The following is a 23,752-nucleotide window of genomic DNA, read 5'->3' on the forward strand; positions in this document are numbered from 1 at the left end:
TGATACAAGGAAATTGACGAGGGCAGGATTTATACTTGTAAGTTCTGGGAAACCTATTAAGCATTGTTCTATCACATAAACTACTGTGACATATTTTGGCAATTTTGCAAACATTTTTGTTCAAAAGATGTCGGAAGATTAGTAAAACACCTGGTTCGTTTTATTTATAATTGAACTTATGATTACCAACTAGCATCAAAGCAAAATTAGCCAAACTCACCAGAATCGACGGTACCAGCAACATATGAACCAATTGGCTTTAACAATCCTTGGTTGAGATGATATAGATTAATAAATCGATTTGTCCAATTAAGCTGCACGGATGTCATCCCTCCGCTGGTGTCCAGATTGGTTATCCACACGTAGTTGGTTTCTGCAGTCGCTGAGACAACGCGCACAGAGACATCATCCTGAAGGGTGACATCGTGTGGATCGTCATCAAAGAACAAAAAGCGTCTGCTGAGTCTGACATTGCCCGCATTGTCAACAACACTCAGGACGATGGAGTATACACCTGTATACAGATGTGACAGAAAAGATACAAATAACTACTGTTCACTTCACCAATATACTATAAAGGTCCAACTGTATACATGTCTATGGTGAAAACACACCTGTGCATGTGAAACATCCTTTTCTAATAGAGGACGCAAGTCCAATCGAGGACGTTCTCGATTGGAAAACGTGTACAAAATCAATGGGAGCATGTGTGCATGTGTAAACACCGGCAATCGTGGACTAGGGACAAAGGGTAAATGCACACACACAAAGGGTCCACGATTGACCGAACGTCCACGATCTCAAATCGTGTACAAAACCAATGAGAGCTGTTGCTTAAAAGTACAAACAAAGGAATGAGGATCAGGAACAATGGAGCGTTGACGATTGCTGGTGTTCACACACGTGTGTTGGTGTTCATGTATAAGCATTACATTCACTGTGTGGACTTTCGAACAAAAGAGATCCACATAAACCAGGTAGCAGCGACGTTGTGTGGACTTGAACACGTCCACACAGTGCTCCCCCTCTCTGGAAAACAGAGTTACAGGGATTTGGGGGTTAGCTTTATTTGTGGCAAAATGAAGAGAAACACTAAAAGGAATCATAGAAACAAAATTGTGTTGAAAGAGTTTTCACAGTGTGAGTAAATTATTTTTTTTCACAGGTTTTTCTTAACCTCACGAAAACAAAGGAATGTCTACACTACGTATGTCACGTAAACATTATGTGGGTTGATTGTGCGCAAAAATAACTAATCATATTATTCTGACTTACCAACATGAGGCAAAGTGATGTTCTGACCTGAGTTGATCACTCCACTATAAACGGGTGGACGGTCAAAGACTTCCGTCATTTCGTTGCCATGGTTACCAGATAGCTGGCGTACTTGCAGCTCGTATTCCTTGATGCCAGCAACACTGTCTGTCCAGTATTGCCAAGTGACAATTATCTCTGCCTGTGGATAAAAGTAAATCAAGACTATTTTATAAGGATCATTCTGTAAATTGTGGGTCCACCTTTTTCCCTGACACATATCCGACATCAATGATTTTGTAACTGCTAGGCCTCCTTCATGCAGTCATTCTCACTCTCTGCATGCAGTCAGTTATTATGAAAAAAAACTACCTTTACCAAACAAATGAAATAATGAATTGAATCTTAATACATGAATGGTAAATAACAAAGAACAAAGTTAACATAGACTGGAAAAAAATATCACTCTTTGGACCCTATATTTTATAGAATGACCCAACCAGATATCAATTTATATCCATTTGTGGGGTTCATCACCCCCTATTTTAGAGCAACTTTATAATTTTAACGATAACCATTATGTTCAAAACTCACTAGGCATGCTTGGTAGTTATAATGTGCTTTAGCAACGACATTGAAGCTTGACTTGACCCCGCCGTGACCTGCTGAAAAACCTACGTGGCTGGCGTTCTACCAAAGTTGAGCTATCAGCCCTAGGTTGGCCAAGTGCCACAGTTCAATCAAATCTTTGTTCAAAGGTGCTAATTAGATGTCATAAACCTATAGCCATTGTAACATGTTTGGTCCACGCTAACCTGCGATGTAACATCATTCCCTGCATAAAGCATGGTGGTTCTGCATCCACTGTCAACATCTACACAGTGGTAGGGGTCAACAAAGTCAAAGGTGAAAGTTGAAGAGTTGGAGGTTGTCCTGCCATTGTAGTTTCGTGTGATGATAGTGTCTGAATTGTCCCTGTCATAGAGTTCCATGTACCCGCCACTTGTGGAATATACATCACACGTTAGTCTGTAATATCATACAAATGAAGGATTATAAGCACATGTACCAAGAAGCGATAAAAGTATAACGATAGGAAGAATGCGGTTGATTGAGACTGATTCTCATGTTGCAGTGTTGTCACTTGAAAAACTTCCTAATAACGAAGAAGTAAAGAAATGTACGAGGGAGTAATAATTCAAAGGTCATGTTTATGCAACATTTTGTCTTTAGTATTTTTATTTTGCTCCAAATAAATTGGTACAAACAAAAAGTTGTTATCATCAAGAAAAATGTTTGGCAATCTGATCAGACTATCTAATGGACTTACACATCTCCTGTAGCTGGTGTCCAGGTGCTGTAGTTCAAGTTGAATGTCGCTTGACAGGACACCACGACTGTTGCCGGACTGCTTTGATTGAAAGAAGTTCCAGTCGTTGATGTCGTACAATCCTGCAAGCCTATTGAATATGTCACGCTGTGGCTCCCTAGTGCATGGAAAAGTTATATAAAATGTAAGGCTATCACAATGGTGTTTTTTTTTAAGGTTTAGATTACGCAAAGGTAAATAAAATCTTCATATCAAAATGACATAAAATAAATGTATCACTTACAGTGGCCTTTTTACTCTATTGTAAGGTTCAGTGACTTAACTAAATAAGAGAATGGAGGTAGTGGAGTATGGAACAAATACCTTTGCCCGCTAGAATTTAGAGATGAGCTTTGTATTTTTGAAACTATGATCAACACCCATTTTTGGCTCTTTGGGTGTGGCACTCAAAACATTAGATTTTGGAGCTATTTACACCTCGTCCCCGGGGTAATGAGCTTTCCAATGCGACATCGAACGAAAACTTGGCCCACCACAAGCAATTAATTAATTGTTACTTTCGAGTTAGGAGCAGCACGCCTCTAATTCAAATCTGACGCCGGCGGGACCTAGTTACGCATGCGCTTTTGCGAAAGTGCAGTATACGAATACTAATAAACACCACACCAATCTCGTCCCCAGGGTGTCGAACAGAACGCACCCACCACAACCTGCTCTCTCACTCTGGTATTGGATCATTTGCATGTGTGAGATTTTTGAACACGTACGCAAATGAGAAATAGTCTATAGTGAATTCATGTGCGTTACATTAGCGTTTGTTTTTGTATGCGGTGTCTGGGGTAAAACAGTAATGCGTCGCGCCGTGGGTTATGAAAACACGACTTTTTTGGACGTTAAATTTTACAATCTGGCCCTCCAATATGCAGTATCACATTTCATATTAATATGAGCAAACTGGAAAGGAAATGAGTATTTTTGAGAAGGCTTGGACGTTATAATTACAATGATCGTGAAAACACATAGGCCTAATGCACGTACGTTGGAAATAACAACACCAACTACACGATATATATCCATTACTAGCAAATTGCGGTATCGAATCAGGATACAGAAAGAAAGTTTCCTATGGAGGGCTTACTATTAGAAACGAGTTTGAAAATAAAGTAAGCTCTGTGTGTTGTGTAGTGCTGACGCGCCGTGACTGTACTTAAGTTACGTTGTGGAATGCTGACTAACAGCCTTACAAGTGAATGAACTGTACTGTGTCAGGGCAAGGTGGCATGAAACGGGCTAAGGCGTGTACCCACGCGTTCATTGGGGAAATGGGGATGGTAACCCCTACACCGGTAAATAGCGAACTGTTAAGCTTCGTAACTCGACCAGTCGAGGCGAAAGCAACAGTTCAGGTCAAATGGACAGCTCGTCAGTGGGTTGGTGGCCACTGAAACGAGGGGCACGCGTACATGGTGATGAGGGTCAGATAGAAAGTCGACAAAGTGTCAAAGGGCGCCGACAAAGTCGCAGGCCAAACATAACACCTGACCGGTGCAGTGGGAAGTGTTACAAATGTGGCGAGAAAGGGCACTCTTCTAGGGAGTGCAAGATAGCTCAAAAACAGGCAAACGACAGTCAGCCGCCCGTACATTGTGTACATGAAGTATTTCAAATAATATGTGTACGGCTGCAGGGTGACGGTCAGAACTGACCATGCCGCATTGCGGTGGGTTCTTAATTTTAAGATTATTTGAATACTCATAGCGTTCCGCTGAAAACCATCTGAACTGGAGCGCGCTGTGTAAAACCCCTTGTGAAAACTGTATAAAGGTCTTCAAATGCAAACAGGCCAATTTATTTGTTACAGGGCATTATATTTATATTCCTTCAAAATTAGTTCGGAAATGAAATTTTGAAATTGCGAAACTTAAAGCACGTTTATACCAACTTTAACTTACGATTCACAGCAGCTGTCACTCTAGCACCTACAACACCAAGCCGAATGCTTTGAATGTATGGATGTCCACCGCCACTATAGTCTGGTAGTCCCGCAGGCTGGTAAGAACTTATCCAGTTGGCTGTGATGCTTGTGAAGTTACGTACGTTGGTGTAGACAGTGTCTGTACTGCCCTGGACTGTGGGTGATTCCAGAGTTGTTGTCCCCATTACCAAAGTGGCGTGGTGCTCCGATAGGTCTGGTGCTTGACTAATGCCCACTGCAAGGAACGACGTGTTTGAATCACTTGAATATGGCTAGTATTAACACTTGGTAATTGTTAGCTTTAGCAGAAAAAGTAGATTCAGCCGATTCAGCTGCTTCCATAGGCGCCTTTGTGATTTCTGGTGGTAGCCACATGATTGGGACACAGCCTTATTGCTGCCCACAAACTATAACAGCTAGCATAGTTTTTCCCGTTCATTTTATAAATGCCAGTGCAATTATAACACAGATGATAATGCAATAGTATCCGTCCACAAGTACCCCCCTCAACTGTTAGAAAGAGAGATTGGCAAGACATGGTTGCCGATGATACCTGATGCTCACAGGAAGAGCTATGCCTTTGTGCACATTCATAATAGAACAAATTGTGTCTGCTTTGCGCTATGTTCACACGAACATGCGTGCATATGCGGTGTGTCCCATTACAAGTGGCAACAAAGCGCTCAATCTTTTGTCCATAAAATAACAGCAAATGTGTTATTTACTTTTCGCTGCATAGTACAGTCTTGGTCTACTGTGTGACAGTTACATATTTCCTTGGCTCAGATCCCAAGACATGACTTCAAGACTGTCCTTGAAAGGAAATTGAAGGAGATTAAAGTGAGAAAGAAGTGTACAGCTAGAAACGATCCAGCTTTCATCTACTAATCTCTACTGATTTCTCACTCACATGTTCTGCAGTCAGTTCCTGAGAAGCCACTGCTGCATGCGCACTGGCCATTTGTACAGTTTCCTGGGTAGCAGGCATTGCTATCACTCCTCCATGAACATTGCTCTAACAAATATTTATCAAAAGAGAGAAACAATTGACTAAAGTTAAGTATTGATTTCATCTAAGGTACATGGGGTTCACACACTGATCCATAATAATAACTTAAAAGAGGACTGTGCCTCAAAAAGATGTTACTCCAAAACAAAGGGATATTATAAACAAATCCATGTTCAAGGGACATTTAACTTACGAAACGTGGGACACCCTGTGCAATATGGAACATGACGGCAAGTTTTCATACTGTACATGTAATTTGGACACCATGAACGAACAGTAGATGGTGCTTTATGACCACTCCGGAAGCCCCAGTGGGAGGGACACACCGCTGATGTACCAGGTCATTCTATAAATGTTGAGTCCAAAGGGTGACAATGGTACTTTTTAAAATTTGTCATTCAAGTATCATTAAGAATGACTTCAAATGATTTGTTTTGCTTTTCTTGCTATTCATAATCACTCTTTGAGGCTGACTGCTTTAAGAAGTGCATAAGAATTATAAAATTAATTTTGATGCCAGATGTAACAGGGACAGGGTATAAAAAGTGCATTACATAAAAATCCCTTTGTGACGATTGAGGGGAAGTTATGCAAACTTGTGCGTCGGATCCGTCATTTTTTTCATTTTATAGATACCATCTCTTTAATGTATATCGTGGCAGAACATGTCTGAAAGTAAAGGGGTACAGTATATGTACTTTTCATATGTTCGACGTACACTTACTTATGCACTGTCTCATGTCATCACTCTTCTTATAGGCTGATCCAAGCGCTGAGCCGTAGTCACCATCGCATCGGTCACATTTCTGGTCAGAAGACGTGCTGCAAAACACTTCAAGGCAATTTGGGATAGCTGTGCACCCTATGAACCCAAAAAGAGTTGTATTTATGAATTACCCATCATCAAGGTTTCCATGATCACGATCGACACCGATGTTATCTGACTAATTGATTAACTTCGTGAAATAGTTTCCCAGCTACTACTTCTATGGGAATTCTCCTATTTACAATTTTGAGTCAAATATTTGAGAAACTTAGCTTAAAGCTATAGTCCATCATTTGAAACTATCCAAAACGTAACTGGCGTAATTATTGTTGAAAAACAAACTTGGTTGAAGATAGTAAGGGAACTAAACTCCCTGTGAAATTATTCTTTCTGGGAAGCTGTCATTTTGAAGTAATCAACAAAAGAAGTGCGTCTTAAGACGCACCGTAGGAAAATTTTAAATAGTAGTTCGTTTTGTTATTCGGCGAAGCGCTCGCCCTCATTGGCACGACGCACACGCGCGCGCGGTTGCTATAATTTGTCGGATCAGTGCGCGACGTCGCGTATAGCTGCAATTCAAAACAATTCAAAACATGATTCAGTAACTTTTGATTTGAAAGTGAGATCCCAGAATGCTGTTTTTCCCGGAATATACAGCTGAAGCTTAGCTGAAACTTCATCAGGTTAGCTGTTCAGTATCCTTCATTAGATTCTGAACACTTGTTGCTTCAAACGAACAAAATGCACAAATTACAAATGATGGACTATATCTTTAAGCACAATGTCATTTAATTGTCCTTTCCCTAATAATGAAGTCTAAGTCACAAATCACTATGCTAAAGTGCAGTGATTCACGTTAGTGTAACAAAGTCTTTCTCTTGATGACTTACGATCGCATCGTGGAGAGTAGAAGCCTCGGTTACAGTTGCTGCAGTAGTTAGGACTTGTGCAATCCCCTCCGTTAGGACACCAATTAGTATAGCCAAAGCAAATGGCTTAAAAACAAGAAATGACAAAAAATACAATGAATGTTTGATTAAAACTCATTTGATAGTTATCTGAGGTATTTTATTTCGCAAATCTGAATTTTCTGAAACATTTTGTTCAAGACAAAAAGTCAACTAACGAATTGGGCAGCCAGATGAGGTACTTCCAGCCCATCCTGAGCAGCACCGATAGCAGGTTGATGGCCTGTATGAAAGAAATATATAAATTTATCATGAAAATATTTGTGTTTGTTATTTGAATTCATATCATAGCATAGTAGTAAGTATAACATTGCATTCATGCTAAGTTCAAACCTTTGTTTTGAGAGACAGATTATCAGAATATAATAACCTTTCCTTGTTATTGTATGTACTTTGCACACTATTTTTAAGCTTCACCGGGCTGCCAGCCATAGAAATATCACCCTGCTTGTCGCTAGGGAAGAAGTTATATATTTTGATTTTATTTTGATTTTATTCCAGACATCATTCTTACAATAATGATCTATTAAAATTAACAGAAAATGTACCGATCAAGTGATGATGGGTGGAGGCTGGCAGATAGCCGAAGCTTGTATATACTTGGTCAGGCCCGCATGATATTATCTCCCCTCCTGAAAAGTGGATGGACCAACCTAAAAAGCAATGTCAAAGCATGCCGGCGTGCACAGAGCGGGGTTCATATCAAGTAGTCCGTGGGATTGTGAGGCCAAAAGCGCTTTACTTTTTCAGCCAGGCGATCTGGTCCACCGAATTTTCTAAACCTTCCGAACATAACCTTGTTCCCATTTCCACAGTATGTTTTGGAATGAGGAAATCTTCGAGAAAAACAACCAGTTGCGCTCATCCCGCGCTTACGATGCGCTCAACTCGCTCTCTGTGCGCCCCTATATCTCAATTACTCGATCTAGTCGCTGCCGCTGCGCTGTCACTGCGCCCACACTACGCTCTGCTCGATGTTAATACGTCCTACTATAGCTCGCGTCGCGCTCTCTATCCGACCAAAATACGCTCACGTAAAGTCACTTGCACTGTATAAATGCAACGACAAAACGGTCAATCTGCAGTCCAGTTTCAAATTTATTCTACAAGTTAATCGCAGTCAAGTTGCTTTCTCATGGAGATTACATCGACTGCCTTGCGCCTAGGCTGCGTCAATGCCACGTCAATGTCGCATGATTCACGCTCGGACAGCGCCCGAGATGCGTCATTACGGTGTTGCGACTGTTTTGAGCATGCTCAAAAACTTTGGCGCTCATCGGAGACCATAAAGACCCTCCGGCGCCCATCAGGCAACATATGTAGTTGTCGTTGCGATCTAGTAGTAACTGTTGTTGTTGCACCCCAGCCATTTTTCAAGGACGCAGTGGGAGCGCATTATGATCGAAGACAGTGTGACAGGACCCTAATCGAGGAGTCCTCGATTTGTTTCCTGTGCTCAATTCATCGATGAAGTTGCACATGTGTGTCTTCGATTTACACCATAATCAAACGCACACCAGCACGCAAGTGTGTATTACCTGCAATCGAGAAACCCCCAATTGTCCCTCTTTTGTTTGTACACTAACTTTTTAAGAAGACCTCCCATATTTTTGTACACGATCGCCAAACTGAGGACCTACGGGAATTGGGGACCCTATTGTCCACTACTGTTCAACGTCGCCTATTGAATGCAGAAACAAGTATAATGAGTATAATGTTACCAAGTACAATGTTAACCTTGGGCTTCAAGATGCTGTGACGTCATCAAACCGGAAGTTGGGTGTTGTTATATCATACTATTAAACATTCATTATTTTTCATATTTTCAGAAGTTCTTTTCATCTTATGATGAGCTTGTATCCTTTCTAAACAAAAACAGTAATCTGTTTGCACATTTTGACTGCTTACGTCATCAAACCAGATATAACATGTACGTGTAAATAAAATGTACTGAAATATATCATATCCAAAATATGCATTTTCTTTCCCAATTAAAACTAATGGTTTTACATCAAAGGTTGTTCATGATCCCTTTTTTTCTGTTAAAAGATAAAAGTATTCACAGCTGTGACATAAAAGCATTCACAGCTGTGCAATGTCATATGAAAATGTTTTCGGCCCGATTACCCTGCGTTTGTAATAACTCAACAAACGCGAATCTCCAGGTTTTTTTTCCAAAGTTTAACTTATCATCCATTCACCTATTTATATACAGAATATAGGGTGAGTAAAAAAAACGAAACCCAAATATTGGGACTATTGTTGTACTGAAGTTCTGCATGTAGCACTTTAAAAATATAGGATATTAAAGCCCAATTCATAAGCTTCATTTTAGTACAAGAATCATTACAATCGCCTATGGACTTTTTAAGTTACGGAATTGTCAACACAACCACCGTTTTAAAGTTCTCTCCACGGATCACAAAAAGGTAAGTTTTCTTTGAGCAAAACCAAAACAAATCACATAGGGATGTGTGTGAATTGTGTTTGTTTTGCTAAAAAAACCCGCAATTTTATGTGATCCGTTGACGACTTTTAAAACGGTGGTTTTGTTTAAAATTCCGGAACTTGAAAAGCACGAAGTGATTTTAATGATGTTAATGATTCTTGTACTTTTTCTTGGGCTTTCATATCCTAGATTCTGAAAGTGCTACATATAGAACTTCACTAAAACAATGGCCCCGACATTTGGGTTAATATTTGAGTAAATATGTTTACATAAAAATTAACACGAGCAGTACGAAACAAATTCGGTTTTTATCTGGTTATTATCGGCGACCAGGCTCCCACCCAGTTTTAATTCAGACGTTTAAAACTGGTCCACCACACTATCATTCCCTTTTCAAGATGCTTTCTCAGTGCTATTTTTCGATTCTCACCTCGAAATAGATTTTTTTCAATTGTTGGTTTTCCTAGCAGTCATCATCAAATTGAAAACACTGTCGCATTTGCTGTTCACTGAAATCGTTGCGGCATTTAACACATAACTACCATATGCGTAAGGCACCCCACGCTAAACCTGTCGTTATATTCTGAGATTGAAGTAACATTTCACACCATCTCGGTCTGGAATTTAATGTACATAAGTTCTTCTATAGAGTGAACTAAAATTCAGCAACAATTTTATCACAGAACACGTAGTAAATTGGGTAAGCAAAAGGTCTTAAAACTGTCGATTTTGTCTAGTTTTTCGCTCTTCGCGCACGATTCACACGCAAAATGTACGACTTTTTGATGGAGTACGTTCACTAAATTCAACAGCATGAACAAACGAAAAGCCTTTCTAATCTATCTCAGCCGCAATCTGTATAAAATTCTGCAGATGTTCATGTAAAAAAACATTTTGATTGGTTTAGAGGAAGGTCTTGTAAATTTGCAACCAATTGAAAGCCACTTTCTTTTCAGAAAGCTTTTTAGCACGGTACAGTGACTCGTACGTGTGTACGGATGTGTGACGTGTCTTCCGTATGTTCCGTGTGTGCCTACACTGCCACGCGACACCTCACATATTTTCCGCTTCAGTTGCGTTCGTCAAATTCAAGAATTTAATCATCACGTTACCTTTTTCATTCGATATGTATTAGTTCAAATACATCCCGTTGACATTTTAGTGTCTTTTGGATGTGGTAAAAGCGTTTTTGATGTGCGAAAAGCAAGGATTTCTGAGGCAACTTCTTTGACTCTTTGACTCGAACGTAGACCTTCGTACATGCTGCATATGCATCAGCGGGTGGACGCTACCCAGTGGCGTAGCCAGGAATTTTTCAGTGGGGGGGGGGGTGCTGGGGGGGGCCGCTGGGGGGGGGGGCTGGAACATTTCATGGGGGGGGCGTCATGTAGGGGCGTCAATCGCTTCTCAAAAGTGGGGGGGGGACATACCTTGATCAGAACTGACGCGGCGCGCGAAGCGCGAAGCCCTTACGGCGTAGGGGTTCGGGGCCCGCTTAAGGGCCCCGAAAAAAATTGGATTCTAGATGTTCTGTGGTGTGATCTGAAGCAATTTCTTACCACTTTCCTCCTTGCTTTAACTAATATTTTCTTAGCAAAAGATAATTATTTGAACATCGTTTTGGAGGTTGGAGTCATTGAATCAGCTATCGGTATTCTGAGCTATAGACGTGGGGTTCGGGGCCCGCTTAAGGGCCCCGAAAAAAATTGGATTCTCGATGCTCTGTGGTGTGATCTGAGGCAATTTCTTACTACTTTAACCAATAATTATCTTAGCACAAAAGATAATAATTTAAACATATTTTTCGAAGTTTTCTCAGCTAAAGGCACACGAAAAAAATGTGAACATTGTTTTCGAGGTTGGAGTCATTGAATCAGCTACCAGAATTCTGAGCTATAGGCGTGGGGTTCGGGGCCCGCTGAAGGGCCCCGAAAAAAATTTGGATTCTAAATGCTCTGTGGTGCTATCTGAGGCAATTTCTGACCACTTTAACCAATATTTTCTAAGCAAAAGATACATTGTAGTACATAATAGGGCCCTGTAAATGCGACACGAGTTCAAAATTCTGGGGGGGGGGGGGACATTTGATAGTGTGTCCCCCACCCTTCAAAAAGTGGGGGGGGGGGGACCAGTCCCCCTGTCCCCCCAGGATTGACGCCCATGGCGTCATGTAGATCAATGTTAATTTTTTTAGAAACTCAAAATCTCAGTTGGGGGGGGGGGGGCGACTGGGGGGGCGACAAGGTTTCATGGAGGGGGGCTGTCGCCCCCCCCCCCCCCACGCCCCCCGTGGCTACGCCACTGATTTCAAGGAATTTTAATTGGTCTATTATTATTATTTAACTTATATGAATGGAGGAAAAGGTTTGTGCGTGGCCGATTCGCGTGATATCGCTGACTGAATCTGTGTGACCCACGGACCACCTGTCTATAATACGTGTTCCGTGGTGTGAGCAAGCAGTGCAGTGAGTGTAAATACGCATTTTAGATTATCATTATGCGCTATTTCACGCCGGTTGTCAGCTTACTGGTCCGCGGTCGCCGGTCGAAAGGTCGTTTGTCAGTGGTCATCATGTGGATCATTCGCAACTATTTAGATTTAGACCAATGATAATTTTTTTAGAAACTCAAAATCCCAGGGGGGGGGGGGCACTGGGGGGGGGGGGGCGACAAGGTTTCATGGGGGCGGTCGCCCCCCACGCCCCCCCCCCCCCTGGCTACGCCACTGACGCTACTAAACGGAGGGGTGTTCTTAATGTACGAAAAAAAACTCAAAAATTATTTCAAAGTGTAATGGGCCTAGTACAGAATGTTATTTTGCTTAAGAGATATTGTCAACTCATGGAAAGCGGTGTTCTTTTGTAATGTTAAAATACATGCATACATGTAGTTTTAGATAGGGCCTATAAGTATTAACATTATGAGTAACTTTCTTGATACTTATTTTATTACATTTCTTACATTGCATATTACATTCCTTACATTATGACGAAGAAATAACAATAAATTAGTATGTATTTTGTGTTTCCAATAAACAAAGTAAAGTGACTTGTCTAATATCCTTTGTTTAGAGCTGTTCGGGTTCCCAACCCCAACTTGGATACAATGGTATAACCCACAAGGTCATTGCAATGGACGATCTGATAACTGCAGCCCAGTGGCTGACCACAGCGTTGTGTGACATGTTTTCTGCTCATTCAGACCTGAAAGTTTTTAATATATTAATAATTGAATAATTTCTCCACAAAATTTGAACTAAAAGCGGGTTCATTGGTGAGTAAAATGAAGACTTAATTTGAGAGGATTGCAGAAGCCAAAAACCGGATTATTAAGTATGTTGCTTCCGTTAAAACAAAGCATACAATTTGAAACTTCTTTAGGGGAAATTAATCACGACGGCCTTTGAGTGACAATTTGTCCCAAAAAAATGTTCGATGTTTGTTTGCCTTTGTTTTTAGGGCGGTTAGTTATAAAATTCATTTTGCTAAGCTGTACAACCTTGAAGCATTATTTCGTTAAGCTCCCAATGGTTACACGGGAAAGTATTATTTTCATAAATGGCTTCCATTATTTCATCAATTACGAAATCATACCGAATATACAAGAGATAATTGCTAGATTGCCATATATGAAGGTCAAGAGGCATTCTGTCTTTCATAATTTATCACCAAATTTGCCCCTATGTTGTAGACTCGCTGTGTTTAATCTGACCAGTGACTTTGTTTAGATGTAAAGGCTTGTGAACAGTTCCAGGCAGTGCTATTCTATAGTATTATCCCGTAACGCCGATGGAACTCTGTCTGACGAAACACTTACCTATATCTGGTACAGCGACTCGCCCCCCAAAATCCACACGACGTTGTGTAGATCTGAGAGCATCCGTATCCACATACACGCCCCCTTGTATAACAATCAAGAGAATAGTTAAATTGTATCATACCCTTTTAACTGTATATACAACTTTGACAGAAAGCACTGATTTAATGCATTCAACACTGATAAAGGGGAGATATACACGACCACAAAAGTTTACATATTTGCAAAAATACTTCAGGTTTGCGTGCAAGAAAATGAAACGCACAGCAAAAGAATGCACGCGGATTATTCCTAGGTATTCCTACGTCTAATCCTATAACGGTTCTTATTGCTTTTGATCAACTTGTTTTGCTTTAATGCAACTTTCTTTATTCTTACACCTTCTTTTGCAAGTTGAACAGACGCCACTCTGTATTCACGGTTTGTAACTTGACGCATTCACGGTATTCGTCAAGCATGGCTCACTTCGTCCTTGTTATTGTTTTACAAGCCATTTAAAAAATGTTCATAACATCGGAATTTTAACAACATTTTCCTGATATTTAAGATTATATCACCGCCCATTGAGTGGACGATATTATTGATAAAGATCGCACATTTAACCACAACTGATGTGCAAGTAATGATGACAATAACTAAAAGTGACACATTATATTTCATGTTCATATAATATAAATCAGAGTTTGTTTCATGGTCTTGTTTTATCAAGAGAGAGAGAGAAAAAAAGGTTTCTTCGCACTGCACTAAGGATAAAAAGGAAGACTTACTGTGAGAGTGGCAAATTGGCAGCCACGATGATGATAATACAGCCGAAGGAAATCATGGTTTATCTCCAGCTAAGCGGGAAATAAAAATCGACTCGGTCTGAAAAGATTAACATAGAATACCACTCGATGTGTGATTATGTGCTACATATCTCGAAATTTGAATTCTTGGGGTCGTTCAAGGTTCAAGGTTAATTTATTTCCATTGGGCTGACCCTTAAAGTCTCTTGACCGTAAGGAGGGGTTTTTGGTCATAAAAACTTTACCCAGATCCACTTCAACCGACAAACAAAAGCTCACGTATTTTCATGAGGAATTCATCATTGTCCAATGGTTGTCAGGGAACATTATTATACAACGCCTGATTAATTCCCGATCATCTGATTGGCTGATCGTTGCACCGTTGCTCGGTCACACTATCGGTGGCTCTCACCAATCAGATGACTACAGAATTTATTTATAAATGTTTTACATTCTCGATATGGAAAGAATAGCTCCATTCGGTGACAGATGAAATGTTCCATTCCACTCGGCTTTATGAATTCCCTACTACAAGATAAGCTACCAACAACAAACACGGCTGAAATCGTCTCATGAAATGTCGAAAACGTTTAAGGTTCAAATTCTACTCAACGTATGAATTTAGTTCTCTTGCCCAAATACAAAGTATTTATAACTATTTCTAACAGTAATTCATAAATACCTAAGACAGTTTACGCATTCCTATTGGTCGAGAGCCCGTCACGTGGCCGGTCTGAAACGGATGACAAAGACATGGCTAGCTGGTCTTTTCCAGTATCACATGAAATTTGGACTCCCTTGAAATCCGATGCCTTTTAACGTTTCATTGGTTGAACTTTCACATTCCTCAGGTATGCATGCCCAGCGTACTACCAGTGAATCAGTATTTCATGGTCCGAAATTTACACTACACCAGCCCAGCTGCGTTTTGCGCGACGCGCACGCCAATGTCATTGTAAGGTAACAAGTTGTGTAGGGGTATTATATATTATAGTCAGAGGGGTGTTTCGTAAAACATGAAGTAAAATTGAACAAAATGGTTGGCAACGTCTAGTTTTTGACTTGTTTTGATTTTTGGACCGAAAATCATAACTCGACAATTTTCCAGCCGATTAGTTAAGCTCGAGCTTTAAAATAAAGGTTGATCTCCTACAAAAAAATGGATTTAAAATAAGCGCTGATTGGCTACATTTTGCTTCCGTGCTTGTTATACTAAAAAAAAAAAATAAGTAGCCAAACAGAATGGCAGTTTGAGATCCCATTGAAATACACGACTACATTTTGCGGTGTTTTCCCATAAGTGTTGACCACATTGAATAACATCCCTTTTTAAATAGGTAAATTCACTCTTTAACAGGCGAGTTAAGCTTGTATAGGGGTGTAGGGCGCTTTGGATAAAGATAGTTCCTTTGCTGTCTGTCAGCTTCACTCTCTTGGTAGAGTGGACAGGCATCACTGGTTCTCATCCATCTCCTAAATCTCTCACGTGCTGGCTCCAAGTGCCACACCCCGGTATACCGCTTCAGCTGGCGGGCTAAACCACGAGAGAGCGTGGTGTCTACACTGCACCACTGGATGGATGAGCTACATCAGATAGCCAACGCCTAGGATGGAGGAGGTCATCGTCTGACCCAACGGCCACGTGTAAAGGAGTAAATTACCTTCCGAATCAGGAGTGGTGCCCCGAAGCCTTGCAAACACCGTTTCGGCAGCTCCCGCAGCCCAGCCGGTGCCAAACGTCATGCTTCGAATTCCTTTGGATCTCATCAGCAAGGCTGAGAGGAGGATTCTGACGCCTGAGCAACCCAGGATCTCCATACTTTATACCAAGGCTTGTGCCCTGGAGAGGCCACTCCAGCCTCACCCTATAGTGAGGAAACAACACGGCAGGTGGCAGTTACAGGTTAAGTCCCATCCAATTGGTATAGGAAACGGGGCGCCACGGGCCAGCTTCGATTGCGGGAGGAATCATTGCGCTCCATTGGTCGGCTACCGCCGGTCTTAAGCCAGGCAGCCCCTGGTCAGTCAGGTGTCCAGCCGCCAGCGTCCGTCTGCCTCATTGGGTGCTTTGGGCTTAGTGTAAAGCATGACAAGCGGACGTTAACACCGCACAAGACAAACAACGAAAGATGAAAACGAATCTGTCAACTCTTCGCATATCAAGCTGGAATGTTAGAACCATGCGCACAGGGCTTTCAGACAGCCTTGACCACAACAAAGACTCTCGCAAGACCGCCATCATCGACTATGAGCTCGACCGACTCAATGTCGACATTGCTGCTCTCCAAGAGACACGGCTCGCTGACTGTGGTTCCCTAAAGGAGTACAACTACACTTTCTACCGGCATGGAAGGAGTGCAAACGAGACCCAAGAACACAGTGTTGGTTTTGCAGTGAAAAACACCCTGATTGTAGTATGCCGCAACTGTACCACCGATAGGATGCTCCGAATGCATCCTTGCCATCCCTATATCCACCAGCAGCGCACCAACCAATATGCTAAGCGTTTACACCCCGACAATCTGCTTTCCCCTTGAGTCAAAAGACAAGTTCTACGAGGAGCTTGACATGGCCATCAGCATCATCCTCATTCCCAAAGAACGATCACCTGTTCCTCCTGGGGCCTAGCCAGACTGCCTTGGACACTTCGGAGTGGGGAGCATGAAAGAGAATGGCAGAGACTGCTAGAGTTGTGCTGCTATCATCAGCTCTGCATTACCAACACCTTTTTCCAGACCAAGCCACTGCACAGGGTCTCCTGGAGACACCACAGATCCTATAACGCTGGCATCAGCTCGACCTCAGCATCACGAGACGATAGGCACTCAACAGCGTCCACCTCACCCGCAGTTTTCATAGCGCATACTGCGAGACAGACCACTCCCACGTCCTCAGTAAGGTCAAGCTACAGCCCAGGCAGATCCACCATGCCAAGCAGAAGGCACGTCCCCGCATCAACGCCAGCCGCTCCATAAATCCAACTGTCACCCAGCTCTTCCTCACCTCACTTGATCAAGCACTTTCCGCCTCCAATCAGCAAAGTGTTGTGGACAAGTGGAACTGCCTACGCGACACCATTTATGACCAAACCCTCGCAGCATATTGCAAAAAAGTGATGAAAAACGCAGACGGGTTTGAGGCCAATGCAGTGGAGATGGAGCCAGTTATCGAGGCCAAGCGCACCGCCTTCCACAAGTACAAAGAGAATCCATCGATGAGGAATCTTGAGGCTCTTAGAAAAGCCAGGGGCAAAGCCCAGCCAACGGCACGATGCTGCGCAAACAACTACTGGCTGAAACGCTCCTCCAGCATACAAGCCGCCTCATGTACAGGGGGATCAAACAAGGAACAGGTCCTTCCATAAAAACATGGCGCCTCTCAAATCCATATCCGTTGAAGTCATCACCGTCAGCAGCAAACAGATGAAAAGGTGGCTGAGCTCTACAGGGAGTTATATGCCACAGAAAACACAGTTTCAGAGGAGGCTCTGAATGGCATCGCAAGATTTCCTGTGATGGAGGAGCTTGACAGGGATCCTACGCAAGAGGAGCTCGGCAAAGCCATTGACAGCCTCGCTTGCGGCAAGGCCCCAGGTGCTGACGGGATAACACCTGACGTCATCAAACTTTCCGGGCAGTTTGCTGTGATGGAGAAACTTTAGAGGCCTTCCCAAATCGCAGTGGAGTGAAGGAGGGCTGTGTTCTTGCACCGACCCTTTTCGGAATTTTCTTCTCTCTCCTGCTGTCATTTGCATTTGGCTCATTCCCTAAAGGCGTTTACCTACACTTCAGATCTGACGGAAAACTCTTCAACCTTGCCCGCTTGAGGTCCAAGACGAAAGTGACCAGTGTACTCATGAGGGAAATTATATTTGCAGACGATGCAGCAATAGCATCCCACACCGAGACAGGGCTCCAGCAGCTTATAGACAGGCTCCCTTACCCGTTCAAGGAGTTCGCCCTTACTATCAGCATTAAGAAAACTAATGTCATGGATCAAGAAGTCGAAGCGCCACCCTCCGTCTCTATCGACAACAAGACTTGACGCAGAACTGAGCACCCGTCTTGCCAGGGCCGCTGCAGTGATGGCCGGGCTTTCAAAGAGAGTGTGGTCCAACAAGAACCTAACTGTGTGCACAGACACCAGGTCTACCAAGCATGCGTCATCAGCACAATGCTGTACGGCAGTGAGGCCTGGACATCTACATCAGACAAGAAAAACGGCTGAACAGCTTCCACCTGCGCTGCCTACGCCGCGTTCCGGGCATCACATGGCAGGAGAAAGTCCCGAACACGGAGGTTCTGGAACGTGCCTACTCAGTCAGCATGTTTGCCATGTTGAGCCAGCGCCGCCTTAGATGGCTCGGTCACCTCCACAGGATGGACTCCAGTGGAATCTCTTGGGCCATCCTGTATGGCAAGCTTTCTTCAAGCTTCAAGAACGTCTGTAAACGCGACATGAGGCAGGTTGGCATAGACCCCAACAGCTGGGAGGGAGCCGCCCACGATTGCAGCGCTTGGAGGCAGACGATGAGGGGCACACCTCCTTGCTGCAGGAGAAAAGGCAGAGGAGAAAATTGCGAGCTGCCGCCCCCACCCATGTGCGATGGCGCAGTCCATCGTCGGTATTGACGGACGGATGCCTACTAATCTTGTATAATAATAATACTGGAGGGAAGGCTCTAGGCTGATTTTCCAGTTTCTTGTGTTATATTTTTTATGTGATTTCACAAAAGTTGAAAAAGTAATGGTTGTCTGGAAAGTGTCTTGAAAACGAATAGTTACGTCAAGACGTGCGTGGCTCGCTGGCCAACACTGCGGTTTTTGGGCGAGCTCATTTTTTGAATGAGTAAATCAACCCCTAAAACAGGTCGTAATGATTGTGTTTTCTCTGTAAAATTGTTCTGACGAAGAGGGTTATTTCATTCTTAAGTTATGGTTGTATTAATGTAGTTGTTGAAAAAAAAGTGTGTTCCTGCACAAGTATTCATATTGCATCCTTGAATTTTATGACACCCCTACCCTGCAAGTAGTAAGTGGGGGGGGGGGGGGGGGTCGAGGGGGTCGAACGAACCCCCCCCCCCCCCGCAAAAACGCCGCAAGTCCATTTTTTCCTCTCAATTGTGTATTTCTATGCGTAAAAAAACCGTTTAGTACACATAAAAAGGTCCACCTCACGGTGCAAAGGTCTACTTCGTGGCAAAAAAAAACAGGCGTGTTGCTAACGCTGGCCTAGCGTTGGTGAGCGTTTGCCAGCGGGTTGCCGAAATTCCAACACGTTACTCACGCGTTGGCCTAAAATATTCTGGTGTGACGGGCCCATTACAGACTGCCTCTACATAGCATTATATGTGGTAATTAAGTGAAATGAATTTGGGGAATGTTTGCTCCAAATCAAATGCTGATGTATATCAGTGGCACAAAACAATAAAAATAAGGAATTTCTTCATCAATGGCGTAAAGCCCCTGTCACACCTTTGCGTATTCTATTCCTTATGAGTTCCTTATCAAAAATTTTCAATACGCAGCCGCACGCTCAATTAACGTCGAAATGTTTTGATCACTTTGACTTATGTGCGACGCACATCTAGCGTACAAGTAACGAATTCAGCGCATCCATTGCGTATGAGATGCGTATGAGTTGCGTATGCAGTGCACAACATTATTTTTCGGGCTGCGAATAGGTCAGTATGCAGTGCGCATGCCGAGCGTATTCCGGACGCACCCGACTTATGCCGACCGCATGCTTGACGCACCTCTGAGCGTATTCCCGCCGCATTTCCGCAGCTCGCCGTTCAGCGTGCGTTGCATCTGCGCTGCAAGTACGCTATGTATACGTCCAATACAGGCGGCTCATATGCTGACGGGGTGCGTCACGAACACATAGCGTATTCGTAACGCACTCGACCGATGCAGGACCGATGCGCTGCGTATTTATAACTTATGACCTGCGTAACAGCGTACGCAGCGTAGTTTTGTGCATGCCCAAAACTATCCTGCGTACTGGGCCGTACCATGCGTATATCTGCGTACAGAAAACCTACACAAAACGATAGAGATGCATATGAGGTGCGTATTGTGCGTACGACTGTGTATGAACAAATTTTCAATGCGCAACTCATAAGGAATTAGGATACGCAGAAGTGTGACAGGGCCCTAAAGCCCCTGTCACACTTTTGCGTATCCCAATTCCTTATGAGTTCCTTATCAACAATTTTCAATACGCAGCTGTACGATCAAAAACGTCGAAATTTTTTGATTACTTTGACATATGTGCGACGCACATCTAGCGAACAAGAAACGAATTCAGCGCATCCACTGCGTATGAGATGCGTATGAGTTGCGTATGCAGTGCGCAAGTTCGCCATCTGTGCGTTTCTCATAAGTTACGAATAAGTACAATGCGCTGCCCGCTCGCAGGATGAGCGGTACTAATTCGTGCAATACGTCGCTATGTATACGTCCAATATAGGAGGTCAGCGTACTCGTACCGCGCTCGACCGATGTGGGACCGATGCGCTGCGTATTTATAACTTATGACCTGCGTAACAGCGTACGCAGCGTAGTTTTGTGCATGCCCAAAACTATCCAGCGTACTGGGCCGTACCATGCGCATGCCTGCGTACATAAAACTTACATAAAACGATAGAGATGCATATGAGGTGCGTATTGTGCGTACGACTGCGTATGAAAAAATGTCAATGCGCAACTCATAAGGAATTAGGATACGCAGAAGTGTGACAGGGCCCTAACTGGAGGAAGGAGGCGCAGGGGGTGGGACGTGCCCCAGCAGATGTCCATGCCCCCTCGGTGCCCCCAAATTAAAATATTTAACTGAACAACAGTACATATATCACTGTCTCGCCTTCATGGTGGCCCTCATTATATTAACCCGAAAGATACGCCACTGCTCTTAAGTTTTGGTTTAATATCCGAATATCCGACCTCGCTGTTAAAGCAACGCATGCAAATGTATATACATGATATGAAGGAATATTTTATTGTTGTGCATCTCAAGCTCGAAGACTTTAACTTCAATGCGAATCATGGACAAGTGCTCATGTACTGCAGGTACACCAACATTGTAATGGAAAAAAACAATTCCAGTCTAAATACTCGTGAACGTTATATAGGCCTAGTTTAAATAAACCAGTATGTTTACAAAAGACTGTTTACTGTGCTGGCCCATAGTAACCAGGGCAGAGTTCAAGTCCTATCGCGTCGGCTGAATTAAATTTGGAATTCCCGGTTTTCCCAGGGTAGGTATTTGCTATGTGGAGCAAACAGAATATTTTAGGTTTTCGGCTTTTCCAGCAAATTGCCCGAAACAAGTTTTTTTTGGTCTTTCTTTACACCTTCACATATATCTACATAAATGTGCATGCGTTGCTTTAACAAGGAGTTCGGGTAGTCGAATATTAAACAAGAACTTAAGAGCAGTGGCGTAACTATGGGGTTAATATTCTGAAGGGGCACATGAAGGCAAGTGATTATACTTTGTTCAGTTCAAGATTTCAATTTGGGGGCACCCAGGAGGCATAGCCATCTGCTGGGGCCAGGTCTCATAATGCATTGCGACGCACGCGGCTGCTGCGCGCACGAGGCTTACGGCCAGGCCGGTGTTCAGCGTGAATTTACTACTCTGTGAAATACGGACTCATTGGTAGTATTGCGCATGCCTATTAGGAGAAGGACCTGTCACGTGAAAGGGTTTGGCCAATAATAAGAGAGTAAAGGACTCCGATTGGGAGTCCGATTTTTGTACGACACCAGCGCAGCTGTGTGCCATATTTCCAAAATGGCTCCGGTCATTTCGTTAGACGATTCGTTCTATTTAACATTGAGAAATGTACATTTTTGGGGTACATTTTGCGGACCTAATACAAACCCAGACTCGGTAAAGGATGCTCCATACACCGATACATTATTGGATGATAATTAGGGAGCGATTGTTTCGTGATCGGTGTTGTGACGGCGATAGTGGTGGAGGGAAATATTATGCACGGCGTGTCAGACTTTCGGTAAAATGTCGGTCTCAACTCAACAGATTGGTCGTGAGTGACTCAACCCGGGGCGGTTCACACTATCATTTTCGACACGGTTCAGGCCAAAAAATGCAATTTCGATCCGGGTTGAGATTTTCAACCCTGGTCCCTCCTAGGGTTGATTTCGATCCGGCTAGAGCACGCTACCTGGGTCGGAACCGGGTTGAAATTTTAGAAGTGGGAAAAGGGTTGAAAAAAATCTCGGGGTTGGAACCGGTTCCAACCCGGAGATTTTGGACAGTGTGAAAAAGCCTAAGGTCGTCCACTTGTGTAAATTGTGCTACACAACAGCTACAGTGTACACAATAAATCATTTCCGTGTAACGTTTCACCCATTATTGTGTTGCATAATGGCACATTGCAACTAAGTCGTGTAAGAAATGTACCCATGTGACAACCATTTTCCCTTTGTTTAACTCTTTACCCAACGCGCATTTTACGTATGTGTTGTGTCATTTTCTTACCCAGATATTGGGTTCTATTTCGGACCCTGCACTGTTGTGTTATAAATGTACCCATCGCTTGGGTTGTTTTAAATCAGTTATTATGCACCTTAATTTGTATTTTAACCCTTACATTTTTATTCAACTTTGAACTCTGCGATCTGAATAGACGTTTAGGTTGCATAATGTAGAAATAATAATCATGTCACTTTTCCAAACTCCACGATATATATCGTTATACATCAGCATTTGATTTGGTGTAAACATCTCCGAAATTTATTTCACTGAATTAATAATACTTTCGGAGTTTATATAGCGCACATATCTACCAACAATTAGGTACTCATATAACGCTGTATAGAGGCATTGTTTGAGGTGTTTTTTTAGTGTAGCAGATAAAACACAAGTATAGGAGGTACAAGTGGAATTTTCATTTTGCATTGAGCAAATATTTCTACGCAAATTTTTACAGTTTTACACAACAAACATTTACACTTTTTTATTTCCATTTTTAGAGTGTTTAGGATCGATCGTAAGGCCTTCCAACTTTACAGATTTGTTCAGCAATGAAGGAAGCAGGCTTAAATGAATTTAATACTTACTGACATTGGAGTCTTCTTGCGACGGTCAATTCTTGTAGCCTTTACATGTAATTACATTGACTAGTTTGGAGCGCAGACGAACTTCGAGACTTGCAGTCAGTTTTATAACATTGCGCGAATGAGTTCCATCAATGTATGCATTGTAATTTTTTTACCCGTCACTGTTATCAGTGATTGAAACTTCAAAAAAGTGATAAACGATTTGTAATCTTTTTCATGGTGGCTTGACATAATAGTATCGCATGTCATTATGGACAAAGTAAGTGGAATCATCCGGGTAATCCCAGAGTGTACTTGTTGGGGCGTTGGGG

At 42.7% G+C, this 23,752-nt stretch overlaps 1 protein-coding gene across 1 annotated transcript in view; it reads right to left on the reverse strand.

Annotated features, from left to right (window-relative positions):
* The window catches only part of LOC119732908, a 60,512-nt gene extending 44,342 nt beyond the window's left edge, over positions 1 to 16,170 (reverse strand). Inside the window, 10 exon segments of the mRNA XM_038206496.1 lie at positions 221 to 514; positions 1,276 to 1,456; positions 2,070 to 2,283; positions 2,585 to 2,741; positions 4,537 to 4,794; positions 5,470 to 5,574; positions 6,293 to 6,430; positions 7,225 to 7,329; positions 13,568 to 13,651; positions 16,014 to 16,170. Of these exon segments, the coding sequence (XP_038062424.1) occupies positions 221 to 514; positions 1,276 to 1,456; positions 2,070 to 2,283; positions 2,585 to 2,741; positions 4,537 to 4,794; positions 5,470 to 5,574; positions 6,293 to 6,430; positions 7,225 to 7,329; positions 13,568 to 13,651; positions 16,014 to 16,170 (1,693 nt within the window).
* Between the last annotated feature and the right edge of the window lie 7,582 nt (positions 16,171 to 23,752).

Source organism: Patiria miniata, unplaced genomic scaffold (assembly GCF_015706575.1).
Source record: "Patiria miniata isolate m_02_andy unplaced genomic scaffold, ASM1570657v1 HiC_scaffold_1, whole genome shotgun sequence".
NCBI lineage: Eukaryota > Metazoa > Echinodermata > Asteroidea > Valvatida > Asterinidae > Patiria > Patiria miniata.